Genomic DNA, 19067 nt, shown 5'->3' on the forward strand with positions numbered 1-19067 from the left:
ACAAAATCAGAGTCTGTTGATCTTTAGATCAGCTAGAAAAGTGAAATAAATAATAAAAAAAAAAGATTACTGGTGTTATTCAAGAGAGGCCATATATGAGTAAAATCTTTCTCAAATTTTGTTCAAGCTGGACAATAGTGTCAAAGAAAGAATTAGCTGAGTATTGGACTGATGTTTCCTCGTTCGTATTTCATTTCAATATTAAGAGCAACACAGAAACAAACTTGCAGCTATCCTTACCCCAAGCAAGACTTGACTCTTGGAGTTTCAAGATTACAGTTATTATTTGTACTCCGGTAGCTATGCTTGGAAAAAATAATGCTGGTTGGATGTGTGCTTGTTGTATACTGTCCTAATGTACACAAGTGGAAGAGAGTTATAAATTCTGTTCCTAGATTTGCTTAATAAATGAATTTGATTCAGGACACCGGTTTCTTTAATGATTGTATTGCTTTAAATGTCTGTGTAAACGACTGGGTGTTGACTCTAATGGCAGAGGACTGCTAATAGATAATAATATCATCTGCATCTCCATATCAGGTTTCACCCTGGTCTTTCATACATGTTTTTCTGAGACCTTCATTTAATTGTTAAGATAAATTGAGGTAGTCAGACTGTCCAGTTCCTTTTGGGTCTGGCTAAAATCTCAGATACTTCTTGTGTCAGTATTTTGTAGATTGTCCTAATTAAGTTTCTCTTCTCACTAAGAAGCTGTAAAATACATGTGAAAAGGTACATCTGTGATTTTAACTTCTTCCCTTTTACTTTCCTTGAATGGTGTCTTGTTTGTGTGTTGAGGGTGTGTTGGAAATCTTCTCTGCTCCCTGTCTGCCTTTCCTAGAACATCTCATAAACTTGTATTATGTCCTCATCCATGTGCACTAAGTTCAGCAATCCAGACTTTTTCACTTTATCTTCATATGAGAGTATTCTTATGCCATGATCAATCTTGCTCTGAGCAGATTCTTTTAAAGAACTACTTTGTATAGATATAAACTCTTTAATTTATAAAGTATGGTTTATTTATTTTTTCCGTTGTATAAAGAACTGACTGAAAAGTCTGGAATGGCCCAGTTTATTCTAAACTGCAACTATTGATGTGCAGAGTAATGTTAATACAGACTGAGTATCTGCTCTTTCGGGAAGTCTTGTGATGTTCTGCTTAATATGCAGTGTTTGGAGAAGGCTAAACTCATACCCTTTTTTTTGGATATATTAGTGTTTCTCAAAAGTCAGTAAATACCTAGTGTCTAGGTAATTTTTCTGAATACATGTTGGCATTTTGCTGATTTTATATATATATTTTAAGTCTATGGAGAACAAAACAGTAATGAATTTTTCAAACATTACAGAACCTTACACGAGTGATATTGGTTACCATTCTTCAGACAGTAATATGGATGCAAGGGGTTTAAATGATGGCTCTTGTGTGACATACCTCAGTCATTGGCTGAGTACAGACTCAAGGTCTCCTAATTTTGAATCTTGTGATTTAACCACTAGGTATTACACTATTCCTGAAAAAGCGTCACTCTGTAAGTGAGGGGATAAAGTGCTACTAATACATCAAATCTTATCAAATGACTTTAAACTTATCTTAGCTTTCTTTTCACCAAGGTTTGCTGTAAATCTTTCTTACTAGGGAGTAGCAGGACTTGTGTCCTTGCTAAAAGGAGAGGATTGATTTACTATATTCATATGGAACCAGCAGCTTCCTATGACTATTGGAATAGCCTATAGCTTTTACCCCTGTGCAACAGTATGGGAGACCTTAAAGACTGGGATATGTTACAGAAGTCCATTTGATAGAAACTTATAAATGTGTGTCTTCTGCATAGAATAACAGCATAACAAATCTTTTAGTATGTGCAGTATTCTTATTCTTCAAATACTCTAATTGATTGTTCATTGGGCTCAGTCAGCCAAAAGTGGGGAGAAACTTTGTACAGACATCATTAGTTTTTCTCCATTTAAAGATTAATCATGAAGAGCTCTGGCTCTTTAATTCTGTAATTTGTATATTTAATGGGCTGCTGCAGAATCTATGACAGTAATTAGCATAGCCTGAAAACTCATTAATACGCAACAACATGATTAATGCAGCATTAATGCAAACATGACTGAAGTTATTTGGGTTATGTAGTAAGAAGATTAAAGCTAAAATGTCCTGTTTGTTTTACCAGTAGTGGGTATAATGGGGTAGCAAGCAAAATAAGGAAAAAACAGGTATCAAATTAGTCATTTTAGTGTAAAAGAAATACTCAGTTCTCATCAAGAGGGTTTGCGGTTTTGCCTGATAGTTGGTTTCCACAAGATGTATTACATATTTCCCCCTTTCATTCACTCATATTCTGTGCTTATGCTTATTCAGCCTCCTAGTTTGCCTTATGTTTTTGGCAGGTTGAGGTATTAAGAGTATATAAAAAAAATCTTTGAATTGTTTCATTCTGAATAAACTTTTTCAAAATATGGGGGTTTTGTACAGACTAGCTTAAAAAACAATGGATTTTTAGCTTCTAGTTTTACTATCATCACAAAAGAAAAGAGGCGGTAATTGGACCTGTAATTGGACACTCCAGTTACAGTTTGGAAAAGGTTTGACAAATTTTTTTTTGTGTGTTTTTCTGTACAAATATATATGTGTGTACCCATATGTATATGGACATATATATATGACATTCAAGTATATATTTTAAATTCCTACTAAAAAACTAAAACAACTTAAAAATGAACAGCATTTACATCATCTATGGAATTACTAACTCAGTATAATGTTTGTGATGATGAACTTTGAAAATATTTTCAAACTCATTAAGATAACAGTAAAAGATGGAGCCTGTTCCTATAGCAAAGACAACAAATGATGTTGGACAGATTTGGGAATAATATTTCTAGATGCTTCTCTCAACAAAATCCAGAAAGCTATAGGCCATCACAAAGTGTGAAGAACTTCTTGTATTCAGTAGAGGATCTTCATGAGTATGTCCAGAAAATTGTCCTCTGAGTTCCTTCTTTTTCTCTAATTCCACTGTACATGATGTGAAACTGCTTTAAGTACTGATCCATTGTTGTGAAATCTCCCTTCTTATTTTTTTGAAGGGTGCATTTTCTTATACAAAATATATTTTAAAATGTGCTTTATCTATTGTAATGACATGTAGCTTACAGAATCACTCTCACAGAGAGAATAATAACTAAATATTAATTCAGTGGAAGTGTATAGTAACAGAGTTTTACTCCTCATCTATCCCTTCCACAGTTAAAAACAAATTTTGTTTTACAATTTCTGTGGGAAAATGTACTTTGATTAGGCAAAAGCATTTGTGCACAGTCTTAGTGTTAAGCAAATGCTTAGCATTTGTCATCCTGAATAGACTGCTGAGAGCCTAATGGTATAGCCAAAATTTTATATAGAATTTCTGTTCATTTTAGTTGGCGTGATGCAAAAGTAAGGGCTCTAGTAAGCATAAATAGATCATTTTATTTGCCAGCAGTTTTCAGTTCATTTGATTGGAATGTACAATTATACAATTATTTACACCATTTCATATAATGATATAAGAAGAATGGAAATGCAAATCGTGTTTGTACAGTTGTATAATTCTGGGAGAAACTGTACTGAAAATTGATGTACTTCACAGATTATGCAAAGTTCATTTCTAACAATGCTTTGTGATTTTCCAGATATTAGGAAGTTGGGGTTTTTTTGTTTGTCTGGTTGGTTGGTTTTTTTTTTTTAAATTATTTTTTTGTTTGTTTGTTTCCATCATAGTATACACAGTTTTCCTTTCATAAATTTCTAAATCCACAAAGAAAATGTCCATAATATGCTAGGGTATCTAATAATTATAATTACTTTTTAATCTTCTGCATATGGATTAGGATTTGATATATTTACGAAAATTAAACTAACACTATTTTTGCTGACTGCATCCAGGTTGGAAGTACGTTTATGTTCCTGTTCTTGACACTTTTGGACAGATTTGCTCATGTGGCTATCAATAGGCTTTGGTGAAGGGGCATGGGACTTTTGAGACTTGTAGCAACTTCTGTGTATGTCATGAGTCTAATAATTTATCTTTGTTGATTTTGAGCTGGATTCTGAACACCCAGTTGTAGAGAAAGGTACTTTACAGGTGTTTTAACTGAGTGCATGGGACAAAGATATTAACCTGGTCTAGTGGAAGGCGTCCCTGCCCATGGCCAGGGGGGTTGGAACTAGATGGTATTTAAGTGATTCTATGATTAGTTCTAAGTAGGCCACTTTGCTGAAATTTCTCGGCTGTTATTGTAAAATATGTCTTCAATTACTCTTCCCATCTACCTACATTCTCCCCTCAAGTCCTCTTCCTCAAAATTTCAAAAACTCAACAATATATTTTTTGACTACTGTGAATGCTTTTGTATTTTGAAATGCTGATTTTATTAAAAAAATGAAAACAAAATCAAAAACCTATATTCAATTCAGTTGAATTGGAAAGATGTTTTCCAGAAAGCAATTTTCCTCCTTAGTCTGGGGTAATAGTTTCTTGATCAAACAAAACCTATTTTAAACTTTTTATTCTGAAAGAAAAATTGTTTAGCATTAGTCAGAAGTAAATTTTATTGCTGTAATAATTATAAATTATTAGTCCATGTTATGCTAATCTGGGAGCTGCTATAATTTATTAATATTTTTCCCCTGACTACCAACCGCCTCTTTTAAACTCAAAATAATCCTGTGTGCTCTGTAAACTTGCTTTAAGCAAAAACCGCAGCCAGCCTCTCAAGAGCACATTCTTGCCTATTAAATCTTTTTGTGCAGATCTTGCAAGCTATATTGAATTGCACCAGATGATTCTGAATCCAGGTGTGAATCTCAGTCTGAATCTGAAATGTTGCTGAAGTTTTGACTTGCTAAGCTTACATGAGGGAGTCAAAGAGGTGGTATAAAAAAATGCTCCATATGCATTTTCTGTATTAGACAAAAAAACTGGGTTCTGACTCATCTGACATTATAGTAATAGTATGTCTTTTTACCTTTAATATCAGCCTCTGACTAAAAGGAACCCTTAAAATGGTGTACATGCAGGATAGCGTGCTGATACTGCTTCTCAGCTGAATGCCTTTAAAATATCTGCATTCATCACTTGCATCCTTATTCCTCTACTACCCTGGATGTGCCATCTTTGAAACTAGGATAAAAAATCTAATCACAATCCACTACTGCAGAAGTTGATCCTGACAGAAAGTTAGTCTACCCTAACACACTTTGGGATACTTTAAAATATAACAACATTAGTAACTTATTTTACTTGTTCTTTTATTACTGTGTATTCTTGGTTTTTTTTGTCTTTTATGTTCACTATATACAATGCTTGTATTATGCTTTGTACAATGCCATTATAATTAAAGAAATTCAATTACAGAAGTTGAAGAAATTTCTTTATTTATAATTAAAAGAATTCTGACAGCTTCTCCAATTGCAGCTATAATTTGAAATGGAATTAAATATTTTACTTGAATGACATACATTAATGTTTAATTTGTAGTAGAATTTCCTGTTGGTTTTCACCCCAGAAATGATATCTACTTGTGGACCAATCATTTTTGTCACATAAACAGGCCTGTTAGGTGAGTTCTTGAGTTGCAATTCAAGATTCAGTTGATTAGAAGTACATTCCTACTATGCCCCACAGATGGTCATGTTTTCCATCTAAGATTTAGTAGCCTTAGTAGTGTGGCTGAGATGCAGTTTCTGTATATGACAAATTATAGAAGTAATTGTAATGTCACTATTTTATTTATGTTGCTATTTATCTGTTATGTTTAACATTGAAGTTAAGGTTTTAGACATGCATACTGGAACAGTAGACACAAGTCTTGGAGAAACTTTCTTGCAAAATATCCCTCCTCTCCCTTGCCCCCCCCCAAAAAAAAAAAAAAAAAAAAAACAAGAAAAAAAGAAAATAAAGTTTTTCTGGTAATCCAATGTGGCTTTCAAGCTCTTTGAAAATTTTTGGATTTTCAAATGAAAGCTTTCTGTTTTCAGGTTAAGTAAGATCCATTTTCAGTGTTCAGTGTCAAGAAGACAGAAAAATGACACCTATCTGTTACAAGTCTGAATGGGATTTCTGGCTATGTTTTGTTTAGACCATGAGGACCAAGCTGTACTTGAGAAATCTTTTCAGATTTTTTTTTTTTTAATTTGCATGTTCCTGTGAAAACTATTAATTTTACAAGTTTTATCTTCCAGTGAAAATATTATCTATGAGGCAAAGTCTGCTTAATTGGTTTCTCCATTGCACTCACTTCTAGAAATACAAGATAATATTGAGGTATGAAAGTATTTATTTAGAGCTAGCTTATATGAACTTCCTTATCTCATGAGTAACTCCAAAGATACCTGAACTTAAAGAGGCAGAGTCCTTTTCAGAATTATGCAATAAGTGACAAATGAATTTAGAAGAATTTGCTGTGTGGGCTGTGACTGAAAATGATGTCTCCCGACTTACCAACATGAAGCTATGGCAGCTCTACAGGCAAGAATTAAGGTTTGTAAGCCTCTTCAATATCCAAAGAAGAAAGATAGCCTCTGCATAACATTTGAAATCTTTTAGAATTACTTCATCATTATTGTTATGAACCATTATGTTTTCTAATACAACGTTATAAAATATGGGTGTTTTTGCAGAAACTCAACTATTTTGTTTGTATTTGTTCTTCTGAATTAAGTGTGAGGTGGAATCCTCTGGTCTTCAGAAATGTGTTTTGGCAGCTCAATAATGGTACTGGCAGTTTGTTAAATTAACTGTGCTCTCTGGTACTGGGATTAGAGGCCATCAGTTTTAGCCTCTCCAGCAGTTACTGCAGCTGGAAATAGCTGGAACCTCAAAGTACAGCAATAGTGGTTATTTCTGAGCCAGGAAAAGCTATGCTTTTCCTTAAGAATGGACACTGTTGAGTTTTTTACTTGCTGGGCATTACTTATGTACAATAGCTTTTTTCAGGTATTTTAATAGCATGACTGATTTTCATTGCCGAGAGAGTATATTTCATATCTGTGAGTGCATCATGTGATTTACATGAAAACATTTATGTGATTAGGTAGTGGGGTCAAAGGAGACTTCTTATGGGCATAGGTAATTAACAAGCATGATCTAGTATGAACGTGCATCGGTGTTACTTTTTAATTTTTAAGAATATAGACACTGCCTACAAGAAAAATTTTTGTCACTTACTGTTTTCTGCCTGACATAAGATGGTGAAAATACATGTGAAAAAACAGAATAATTTGATGGAGTTGGATAAAACCCAATAAATTGTTCTGTTCTGTAAAAAGCATTTTATGAAAAAATATCATGGAAGTGTACAGTATACGTAGATGTTGCTATTGCTGCCTTTTCACTTCCCTTTGCAAAGTACAGTAAAGGCATGGCTCCACCATAAGCTCAAGCCTGCGATATCTGTATTTGAATGTTAGAAAAGTTGGGCCAAATTAGGCATATGGTTTTGTAATTCTTATTGGTTTCTGTGAGATGATGTTCCAGGAAATAGCTTAAAAGGAAGACGTAGCTGTAAAAGATTGGTGGTTATCCAAAACTTGCTTATTCATAATTATACTTCTTGAAACTGCATATGTAATTTATGAACTGTTTGATTAATGTTTCCTTAGATAGTTACTGTGTAAGTTTATAGCATGGACAACAATATTCCAATATTTACAAGCTGTTTAATTAGCTTGTTTTTTTGGTATTTTATTTACGGTAAAAATTAATGTAAAATACCTACTTTTTTTTCTTGTACATAATTTGAATGACATTTCATGTGCTGAGACAGTATTTTGTCAGAAGACAAATGGAGGACTATTGATAATGACCTGGAAAGTTCTTAATTAAGCTTAGTTTATAAATTTTTCCTTGAGATACTTCCAATTTTTGTTAAAACTAGTTCTTTCGCAGATGTTCTTTGTGCACTTACATATATGTATTTATAAAAGAATATATATATAAATATACGTATAAATGTGTGTGTGTGTGTGTGTGTATATCTGTCTTTTGGAATCAACCCCACTCTATTCTTCATAGAAATCCTTCCATGCAGGAACCTCATTCCTACTTCACCAATAGAAATGTTAAGGGACAAGTGAAAATCACATGTAAAAACATCAACTATTAGAATAGTATGCTAGTATGTGGATTACATTTTTTTAAGAAAGAATTTACTGAACAACATAAATCACAATTGTATATCCTGTTTTTACAGATGAGTAAAGGCTCTGAAATCACAGAAATTTTTCTCAAAGGCTGATTCAGTCCAGATTAATAAAATTTCTCCTGCAATGACTCAGGGCTTTTAGGTGAACAAGACTTCCATGATTTTTGTTTGCCATTTTACTTCTGTTTGTGAAACAACTTTTTGTTTGTAATTACACTGTTAGAATGCATAAGAACCATTTTTAGCATTAACCATCTAATCTTCTTGCTTTTTCTAACCAGGTATTAAAGTGAAATTTAGAACCCAGGAACCTGATGGTTTGATTTTTTTCTCTGCATCACCTGGGAATCAGGAGGAATACATTGCACTTCAACTGAGGAGTGGACGTCCTTACTTTCTTTTTGATCCACAGGTACAGCAAAAGACAAGATCCTATAAAAATAGCTTATATTATTTCTTTCAGTACTTATTTACATACTTATATATATATTAGTTTTAAATTATTGGTACAAGTTAACTGACTCTTCAGAACCCTTAGGTAACTGGAGATTTGGGACAGAGAAACACTGAAACACTAAAGCTTTGCTTATTTTTCCCACAATTCACTACTTTCTTTTTGAATTTTTGAGTTTTTTTGTCAGTACCACCAAGATCTCAAAGATGGGCTGAACTAGTTTTTGAATGAGCAAATAAAAGTTACATATATTTTTAGACGAGTATTTTTAAGCCACTCATCTTGAGACTTTGTCTTTTCTTACTGAAATCAGCATGTTGTCATTAATGTGATGAAAGTGGTCTCTCACTTCTAGTAATAATGACCATAACAAAGACATAATGAGGGAAATACTATCAAATAAATTCCACATTTCATAAATATGCAAGAAACTGTAATTATTGGATTTTCTAATGATATTGGCAGAATGTGGTATCATATCCATATATGCGCATCCTTTTCATAAGGTTACCGCTGCCTCAGTGTTGCTGGAAGGCCTGGTCACTATATCAGCCATACCTTCCATCACACCTCAGTGTCTAATTATGCGATTGGTGTTGTGCCTATTGCTCTGGGGGATTGAGCAGAAAAGCTTAATGGTATAAAATGGTGGGGATTTAGAGATTTGACGATCCACTGTTAACCTTCGCATCCTGAGCTCTGCCATGGTCCAGGTGCTGGTGCTCCATGACTGTGCGGAGGTGTTGTGCAGCAGTGAAGATGCTCTTCAGCTTTGGACAATCTGTAGAGGAGGCATGGTGCTGCACAGATGCTGGCGTGTATGTGATCCCCATGCTAGAAAACATTGAATCTGATTCTGACCCCAAGATATCAATTTCTATTATTTCCACTGCATTTACACATAGGCTTTATCTTCTTGTTGCAAACTTAAACAGTGCGTACTTCAATTTTCGGGACCATTCTTAATGTTGTTATTGTTGCCCTCATCCACATTTTACTAGGTACTAGTTCTGTTTTATCTCTTTTATGCTTATACCTTCACTTAACTGAAAAGGAATTTTTCTTTCTTTTGCGAGATCTTTCTAGGTGTAATAGTCTGATTTTGTATGTGTGTGTGTCTTAGTTGGTTTAATGGGGGTGAATATCTTTCAACCAGCATTTCAGTCCTTCAGATAGTATTCCTAGCCCTCCTTGCAGATTTGCTTCTTCTGAAGTAGCTTTACATCAGCTAGGTTGGACTAATTTCCTAGAAGTTGTTGTATTTGTTTGGTTTCCAGTATTTGGGGGACAGGGAAGAATGGGGACAAATGGGAGCATAGCTGCTTTGGGTCTTTTCCTTTTTTTTCCCCCCTTTTCCCCTGTCTTTTAAATGTAAAAATTCAGGACTTATTCAGCCCCTAGAGCTTCTCAGTTCAGCTAATATTTTCAATAGTCACTGTCTTGAATTTTAACAAATTACTTGCTTATGAATATATCTTTCTTTATCTTTCTGTTTCATTTCAATTGGACAACTCTGTCCACACTGATTTTTAGTATCATCACTTCCATATTGACCCTTCTTCTTATAAAGTCTAAAATAGCCTATATTGCTGCTTCAGTGACTGTTTATAGGAAAAAAAAAAAAATCTGTCATTCGAGGCATTCAGAAATAGTGTAGGTCTTAACATTTGACTTGCTATCTTGAAAGCTAATGCTTTCTATTTTCTCATTAATAACGTGGAAGAGATTCCTGTGCATTCTTGGATTCAGAAGTAGGGTACTGTGGCCTACATCAATATATTTCTTGTAGTATACTTTACAAAACTTAACTGTGAAAATTCAGTTCTCAAAATTTTTCAGTCTCCTGTACCCTTAATATGCTGTGGTATCTTACTATCTCTACCATCATTTCTATGCTTTCTACATAGTTTGTTTCTTTTTGCCATTATTTTCTATTTCTATCCTATAACGTTAGGTATCATGTACTGTAGCATCACTTCTTAGTCCTTCATTTGTGCATCACAGTTTGCATTAGTGTGCAAATGCTTTAATTACTTCTTATGGATATCATGTTGGTTTCTTAACTAGGTTATACGCATTGTTTTCTCTAATTATGGTCATGGCATATATGATAAGCATTTATGGCCCTGCTTTTGTGCTCTTCTCCTGAAAACAGCAGAAATTCTTTTTAATGACAATTTTGTCTCTGCTGCTTTTTATCTATAGCAGTGTGATGTAATATTCTGAGCTCCCTTCCAGCTGTGCCCTGTCGCAGGTTAATTATTTCTACCCTTAGTCCCTTTCAGGATTTCTGGTATGTATCTTTGCTCATGATCAGCAGCGTGATTTCTCTTTGTTGTATCTGCTCTGGGGATAGTCCTGCCAAGTCTTCTTAGTGGGGAGCTTTCAGCAGCCTTACAACTTCCTTCTCTAAGTGTTAATTTCAAGTCCTTTTCTTCCTGTCCATTCATACATCTCTCAACTTTATGTACACCACCATTCCTCTATCTGTTGTCTGATAATCTCTTTTGCTGCCCTTTTGTGTTGTCTAGCTGCTCATTTTTCCTTCCTTATTGTTTTACTGTCATTCTTTGCAGATTTCTACTCATGGTCCAGGAAGCATGAGTTTTTTTTGGTAACAGATGTCTTCCTTAGTCTTGTCTGCATAATCAAATTGCATCATAGACCTTCCTTCAAAGGCAGTGTCCCTGCAAACACCCAATTGTCTGTGGAGTTTCTTCTCATCATAATGTCTTTAAATCTACCCTTGAACTACACAATCAAGTCTAGCTAAATATATTGTTATCGTTCAGTGGCTACAGGTCGTTTGTTTTATGTTTTTCCCAGGAAAGCACTGAATATTTTACACAGAGTGAAATCACTAGTAGTGGAAATTTTAGGCCAGTCTGGATCACCTTTTTCCTTAGTGGTTAGGACAGAGTGTTGGGATTCTTTTCACAATATGGAGGGAATTGTATCCAGCTCTTCCATTTTAGATGATCCATTTACTAAACTTTACAGCAAAAAAGGAGGAATACCAGCTATTTTTCTCGTTGCCCGTGGTTCATGCAGAGGCTGAAATAGTAGGCATAGTCTGAGGGTGAGCTGTTATTCCTCCAAAACCAGATAGAGAATATCTAGCTATGAATCCCAACTATACCTTGCTGCTTGGCAGTGGAAAAACTTCAGTGCTTGTTCACCTTCTCAGTGGTGGGCATTGAAAGAACTTGACTGGGAGAAGTGTAGTTACATTCAGACTTTGGCACCTAGAGAGTATCTTTGAGGATCCATATTTGTGATGCTTCTATGTATTTTCATGAATGTGAATGTCAGCATGAAGAGCCACAGAGATTCATATTTACTTAGTTGTTACTGAGCTACTAAAAATTAAGACTTATTGTATGGCTCAGCAAACATCCAGATTTGGTTCCCTGTGTGTGATTTCCAAAATGCATAACAAGCCATTTTACAACAGGATATTTGAATGGGATCACAGAGTCATTCAGGTAGTTCTGGATAAAATGTTGAACAGAGGCCTCCAATGCAGTGCATGCTGAACCCTGAACACCATCTTTTTTTTTTTTTTTTTTTTTTTTCCCCCCTGAAATTAAACACAGGTTAGCACATACAGTTGTGTGGTCCCAGATTGAAATGGTTACAAATAAATGTGGTTTCTGATGTATAAAAGTGTTAATGCTCTAGACTGTTGCCAAACATAATATGAAGAACCACTTATTCAGGCACCTGATCTTTAGAATGCAGCATCGTTTGTAACAATTTTAACGCTAACTAAGTACACTTTGATGAGACAGCATTTAATAAAATGCTCATTAATTTCATCATTAGCAAGGGTATGCTAAGAAGTAAGCCAGTTTCTTATGTCACGCCCAATTAGCATCCCATGCTAGTAATCCCATTAGTATTGTTGAATTCACTAATGGAAAAACTAATGGGCATGCTACCAGGGCACATTAATTGGGCATGACACCAGTTCTGGTTTTAATTATTAAACTACGATAATGAAATGTGTGTTTGTAAAATATTAAAATGTTTAAATAGGAAAGAAGACAATAAAAAATAGTATATGAAAAAGTGCACATTAGTATGTAAGGATATATAGCTTTGTATTGTTATCATGGGGCAGAGGACTGCTGTACAGACTGCCTCAGTACCAAGATGTTGGCTGAATGGAGTAGGAAATATGCTGTAAATATTCATGTGAAATCATTTTTTCTGTAATTGTGTACATATGTACACATCATATATATTTTCATACATAGGATACACAGTGACAGTCCCCAATTCTCTAATGTTAAAACGTATACTGTGTTCAGCAATCTGTATGCTGACAAACAATTTCAAATAGATGCATATCACTAAAGGCAGAATACTAAATTTTAATAAGAGGCTTTTAGTATTAATCGCAATAGGTGGTTGTTTTTATCTACAGGTTTTCTTCATATGCATAACTGAAGTCCTCAAGTCAGAAAGAGTACTAGAAGACCTGGAAAAAATTGCTGAACTGGGTTGTTTGCTACTGCAAAGTAACAAGCTAGACCCCTAAGTTATAGGAAACCTTTTATTTTTCTTTTACATATTTGTTGGAAATTGTCTTTTTAAAGACTGTCTTAAGCCATGAAGTAACTGTAGGGGTTGTGATTCTTTAATATCATGTAGTGGCTATGCAAAGAAATGTTTTTCCATTCTGTAGTTGCCTGCTACATAGGACAATTTTATTTTGTTAATTCAACTGAATAACTTAAACTTGCCAGACGGTTCAAGTACAGTATAAAGTCCTGAAACAATATTACCGGAATTATTGTGAAGTTAGAAGATTATCTGGATATAAATATCAGGAAAATTATTGAAATACATTGATTTTATTTTTATTGCATCAATATATGAATTCATGTGGTATTTATTTTAGTTGTTTACAGTCTTGAGATTTGGTTTGGCAGCTGCATCTGTTATATTCTTATTCAGCAATTCAGAAAAGATTCCTCTGCATTTTGTCATGGATTCTCTAAATTCCCCCCCCTCATATCTTTATATTTTTTTGTTCTAATAAAACCAGGGAAAAATTCTAGCCAAATTTAAAAACATTTTTACAATGATCCCTTGTATAGTAAAAACATCCTCCATAACTACCTTCTTTTATTTTTTTTTTCCTTTCCTGAATGTCTTGGTATGACCTTTTCCTTCATAAACGTTATACTCTCTCACCTAAAAATTCATTGCCTTTTGATACCAGGTTAACAGGGACAGAACATGCATCTTCATACTGTCCTACAAATACATCTCTTTTGGGTCCTTTCCTCTAGACCTGCACTGCAGTCAACAGTCCTGTTGGATTTCTGTGAATGACACACTGAATCCTCGCCATCAGACTTCAACCACAGCAATTCATGATGTAGTTAAATTGAGACTTAATTAAAAAAAAAAAAAAATTTGTGAGCCATGCACCTCAATAATTTGTGCCTCATCCTTGTCTTTATTAGGAAATCCTAACTACACAACATTTTCTATTTTTAATAGAAACTGAACTGGATCCTTGATCCCTCATTTATTATTTGAGAAGGTTAATTTAGTGGGGAAATCAGTCCTAAACATCATTCAGTATTCCAAAAGAAGTTAAACAGAGGACTTCTGTGTTTATTTTTAGACATTACGTACCACAGGGTGTTATAAAGAGTAAGGTATAATTCTAAATCTTACCTTCATAACATTCTAAATCAGATTCTTCTGTTAATAACCAGGGATCTGCAGTAGCAGTCACTCCAACTAATGATGGTGGAAAAGAGTACAATGATAACAGTTGGCACCAAATAATTGCTACAAGAATTCAAGCACTAGGAAACATCACAGTGGATGGGCAGTACACAGGTAATCAATTCAGATCCATTTTGCTTTATTATTTTGGTATTACTTTGGGTATTGCTCATGTGCTTGCATTTCCACTGCTTGTCTTCATCCATACAGAAAAAAACGCACTCAATTTTCTGACAAAATCGCTACTGTTTTGTCCATGCATCTAAGGTATCTGTCGACTGTGAATCTTCAGTAATTTAATAATAAGTGTGTGGAGTTTTTCTTTTTGTGCTTGTGACTCTATGATTGTGACTATGATTGTATAAAATACAGTTGTAAATATTTCCAGGATATGTATGGGAAAGTATTAGGATATTGTGTTACATTAGCATCTTTTCTCAAATGTCAGTATTCTGTTATTGAGTTGCAAATCTGTTGAAAGCATTGAACACAAGAGTAATGACCTATTTTGTTCAGGTTCTTCCTTAGCAACTAGTGGCAGTACCATTATTGGTGAGAACACAGGAGTTTTTGTTGGAGGACTTCCACGGGGTTATACTATTGTAAGAAAGGATGTAGGTGAGTACGATTGTGGTCTATATAGTATGACAAATCCTATCCAATGGTACTTCCTTTGTGATACTATAGGCTGTATTGACATTGGCCAGGAACATGAGGACAGGACTTAATTTGCATAATTATTTTCATAATTGTTTTAATAAAAAATAAGTCTGTAGAGTTTCTTGAATTGTATATTTTGGGATAGCTTGAAATATCTGTATAGCTGATTTCATCAGCAGGAAAACAGTGCGTGAGATCTGTGTACAGCTTAATGAATTTTATGCACAGAAACCTGCAGGCAAGCTGGTATGTATGAGAAAATTCTGGGTATGTTTTACATTCTGGATTCCCAAATTCTTTTACAAAAAAACACATAAAAATTGGTTTTATTATCTTAAACACAGGGTTATGCATGCCAGCTGAGATGCAGCGTTAGAACATGCTGGCCTTTTTTGGTGTAAGTTTGGATCTTTCAGGGATTGTTACATTGAACTGAGTGGTGTATGAATATATCTCTATTCTACAGCTGTATTGGTGTGGAACTGCAACATAGCTGGTTTCCACAGAAATAATAAACATACATCTTCATACATAAACTTGGTCTATATGCCATTCTACCAGCAGATAACAGAGAGGTGGATGCATACAAAACCAGTATGCTATCAGCTATTCTCAGTGGATTAATATCCAGTCCCTTTTTTTTATATAAACCTGAAAACCAAATTGTTTATTAAGTTTGTGTTCCCACATCTGATAAGAATGTGAAATCTGGTTGATGACTTGATGTGAGGTACAGTAGAGTACAACTTCCTCTATCTTTCCTTATTTCAGTTTACTAAACCCAGAAATATATGCATATGGTATATCTAAAGCTTTGGTTCATAAAGTAATCTGGGATGCCTCCCTCAAAAACCTCAACTAAATAATCAAATCGAGATTGACTATAAATGCCATTCAAGAGAAGGCTATTTATAAAGTCTGCTTTATATTTTTGACCCCAGTAAAGAAAAAGAGATAGCAGCCATGAATTGCTATTTTTTTTTTTTTATCCAAATAAGAAAAGAAAATCTTCCTGGTGGAACTTCTAGAAGTATATTCATCTGCTTAAGCTTTTGCAACACAGTTCCTTCCTATTCAGCCGATGCATGCCATTCTTCACAATTAATGTTTTATTCAAGAGGATAAACCTGAAAACTTTTCTTGGAATCTTCATGGAGTAGATTTGTTCTATTGATTTGAAGAGACCTGTTTGCAAAATCTCAAAAACTTTCATATTTTCCAGCTACATAGCAGTAGATTCAATCCTTAGTGACTAGACCCATTCAGAAATCTGGATTTATGAAATGATTGATGGCTGGTTATCAACGCACATATGCACATAACCTATAGTGTAAATGTGTATAAAACATGTAAATTACTCCCTATGTTTAGTTGCAGGTGATTGGCTTTAAAAAAATATTTTCTATTTATGCAGGGATGAAGATGATAGTCCAGAAAGGATTTGTGGGGTGTCTCAGTGACATATTTTTGAAAAAAATGCACACTCCCTATGAAAACTGGGAGTATTTGAACTGGCAGGATGCTGAAGAGCAAAGCAATGTCTATCATATTTGGGAAGGATGCCCTGTTGTCCTCTCCAAAGGAGCACATTTTCTTGGCAAAGGTAATTTGCTGTACTATTGCACTAGCCCAGTATGCTCTTGAGATATAAAAGGTTATCATATCAAAAGTACCGCAGTGATCTGCTTTTCAAAGCAGTTTTAGTTATATAGGATTATTTTTGGACGGTTTAAAATTTTGTTTCTGGGTTTACAGAAGACTGCCACATCGAAGAGCAATTGCGTTCACAGAAAGGTGCAGCTGCTGTAACTGAATGCAGATTTGATAGGCAAGAGTAAAGTTTCACTTTTGAAGAGACACAGATGCCTATGATGTATCAAAAAATACCAGGTAGAAGAATGTAGGACATTGCACCAGTTTGGTGTGTTGCAGTACATTATGGACAACTGTCCTTTATAAAGCTGAGTGATAATTATAAACTTTAATCTTGAAACTTCTGAGTTCTTCATGTCAAAATAGAAAGTAACACCTAGATTTTTGCTTTTGGTTTCTTGAACCTATTTATTTATGTATTTGATTTAACTTATGCATGTCTTCGCTTTCTTTCAAGGCTTCCTGGAACTGCATTCAGATGTTTTCAGTGGTGGACTGGAATTTGAGATCTCATTCAAATTTAGAACAGATCAGCTGAACGGATTGCTTTTGTTCGTTTACAATAAAGATGGCCCAGATTATCTTGCAGTAAGTTCAGAATTACAAATAACTATACTCAAATATGACCTGTGAGTTTAATCTATTAAAATATGTCCAGCACTTAAAGAAATTCTAAACCATAAGCTATTTTTGTGTTTTACTTATTTTGAAATGCCACGCACAGCAAAATGTAAGGGGAGCAAAAATACTGCAACAAATGCTCCAAATAAATTAATTCTGTTATTTATATCATAAATAAGAAAGCTATCAGTATATGAAAAGCGGAATTATTTTCTTTGCTGGATTAGAAGTGATTAGAAAAGAGAATAAAAGACATATATTAAAAGCTTTCAGTTCATTCCTGGGAAAGTATAGTTACCCAATTTCCTAGTTTTCATATTAGAACAAAATCAATTAACTTGTAAATCAGCAAGTTCATGATGGAAATTGTCCAGTATCCTAATAAAGTTTTCTCTTTAAGGTATATGAATTTTCTTATAATCAATAAGTTTTCTTCCTTTTGATTTGAAACATAAGGATTGTCATATAGCCAGAAATTAGTGGTCCCATCTCAACCCTATCACTGTTTTACCAACACTGTAGAGGAAGACACACAATTCCTGTATTAGGCAAATTTGTGAGACACGCCTATGAACTTTCTTTTTGGTGTCTGTTAAATAAGACTCTTTTATGCTCAGAAGTACTTATGCTTCTGTGTTTTTCCAGGATTTTGTTTAAAGTTGAATGTGTTGTGTTTTTTCAGATTTTTAAATTAGTTCTATGGCTCTGGATTATTGTATTTTTCTTCCCCCAAGGAATTTGGATGTAATTAGACTGTGGTCACCATTGCTTAGTGGGTCAACTATAGCTACTACTTGCACCAACTAGGAGGTATCACAGAGGATTACGTTGAAAGTAATATCTCTTTTCAGTTGGTCCAAGAAGCAACCATTTACATTTAGAGATTTTTGAGGGTATCATTGCTCTTTATGACCCAATCTGCCCTTTCTGCATTTTTATTGCATTTCATTTATTTATTTATTATAATGCAGCTGTTTTGCTAATGGCTGTCATGTCACAGCCTGTTTTATTGCATGGCATTATATCTAATGTGCCTTTTCTTTTAAACTCCTGACCTAGAGTGTATGAATATATTTTTCTTCTTTTCAGGTCAACTATAATGTACTCTATATTTACCTCTTATATTACTGACTCTTCTCGCAGATAATTTTTTCCTGAGTTTTGAATTCTGCTAGAACTGATTGCTTCCTCTTTTTCAAGGAGCCTTAGTTCAAAAATTATAATGAGTTCCAATAACAAGTTTTGCTAATTACATGCTATTACTTTAGTTTTGCCCTCAAGTAATGACCAAGATCATGAGCTAATAGCATAAGATGCTATAGATAACTACTGTCCCATCCTAAAAAGACTTGCATGTGTGTAATTCACAGTACAGTGGCACTATCTATGTGAATAATATTCACAGGGACAAACACGGGGGCTGGGTTTTTCTGGAGATTCTTGTGGCATATGATTCTTATCTCCTTTCTCTTGCTCTGTGAAAGACTAACAGAAATATGAGAATATAGCTTCTGAATATAAAAGAAAAACAGGATTTACTAAATTGAAAGTGGAGTCAAAAGCCCAAAGTAGTTCGACAAAACACTTTCCTTCTCTACTCATAATTCCAGAATTTTGGTAGTTTTATATTATTTTTAGCACTGAAAACTGTGGTTAGATAATTTTCTTAGCATTTATCCTAAGTCAGGTAGGATTTTTTTATCTCACTTTACTCCTGACCTCAACATCTCCTTGG

At 34.3% G+C, this 19067-nt stretch overlaps 1 protein-coding gene across 9 annotated transcripts in view; it reads left to right on the forward strand.

Moving 5' to 3' along the window:
• USH2A (usherin) overlaps positions 1-19067 on the forward strand; it is a 428153-nt gene that overhangs the window by 153727 nt on the left and 255359 nt on the right. For all 9 annotated transcript variants that reach the window (XM_042789369.1, XM_042789365.1, XM_042789371.1 and 6 more), the window contains 5 exons: positions 8478-8608; positions 14386-14512; positions 14915-15016; positions 16473-16661; positions 17169-17299. In XM_042789369.1, the coding sequence (XP_042645303.1) occupies positions 8478-8608; positions 14386-14512; positions 14915-15016; positions 16473-16661; positions 17169-17299 (680 nt within the window). The remainder of the gene's footprint in view (positions 1-8477; positions 8609-14385; positions 14513-14914; positions 15017-16472; positions 16662-17168; positions 17300-19067) is intronic.

Source organism: Tyto alba, unplaced genomic scaffold (assembly GCF_018691265.1).
Source record: "Tyto alba isolate M040663 unplaced genomic scaffold, T.alba_DEE_v4.0 Super-Scaffold_16, whole genome shotgun sequence".
In the NCBI taxonomy this organism is placed as follows: domain Eukaryota; kingdom Metazoa; phylum Chordata; class Aves; order Strigiformes; family Tytonidae; genus Tyto; species Tyto alba.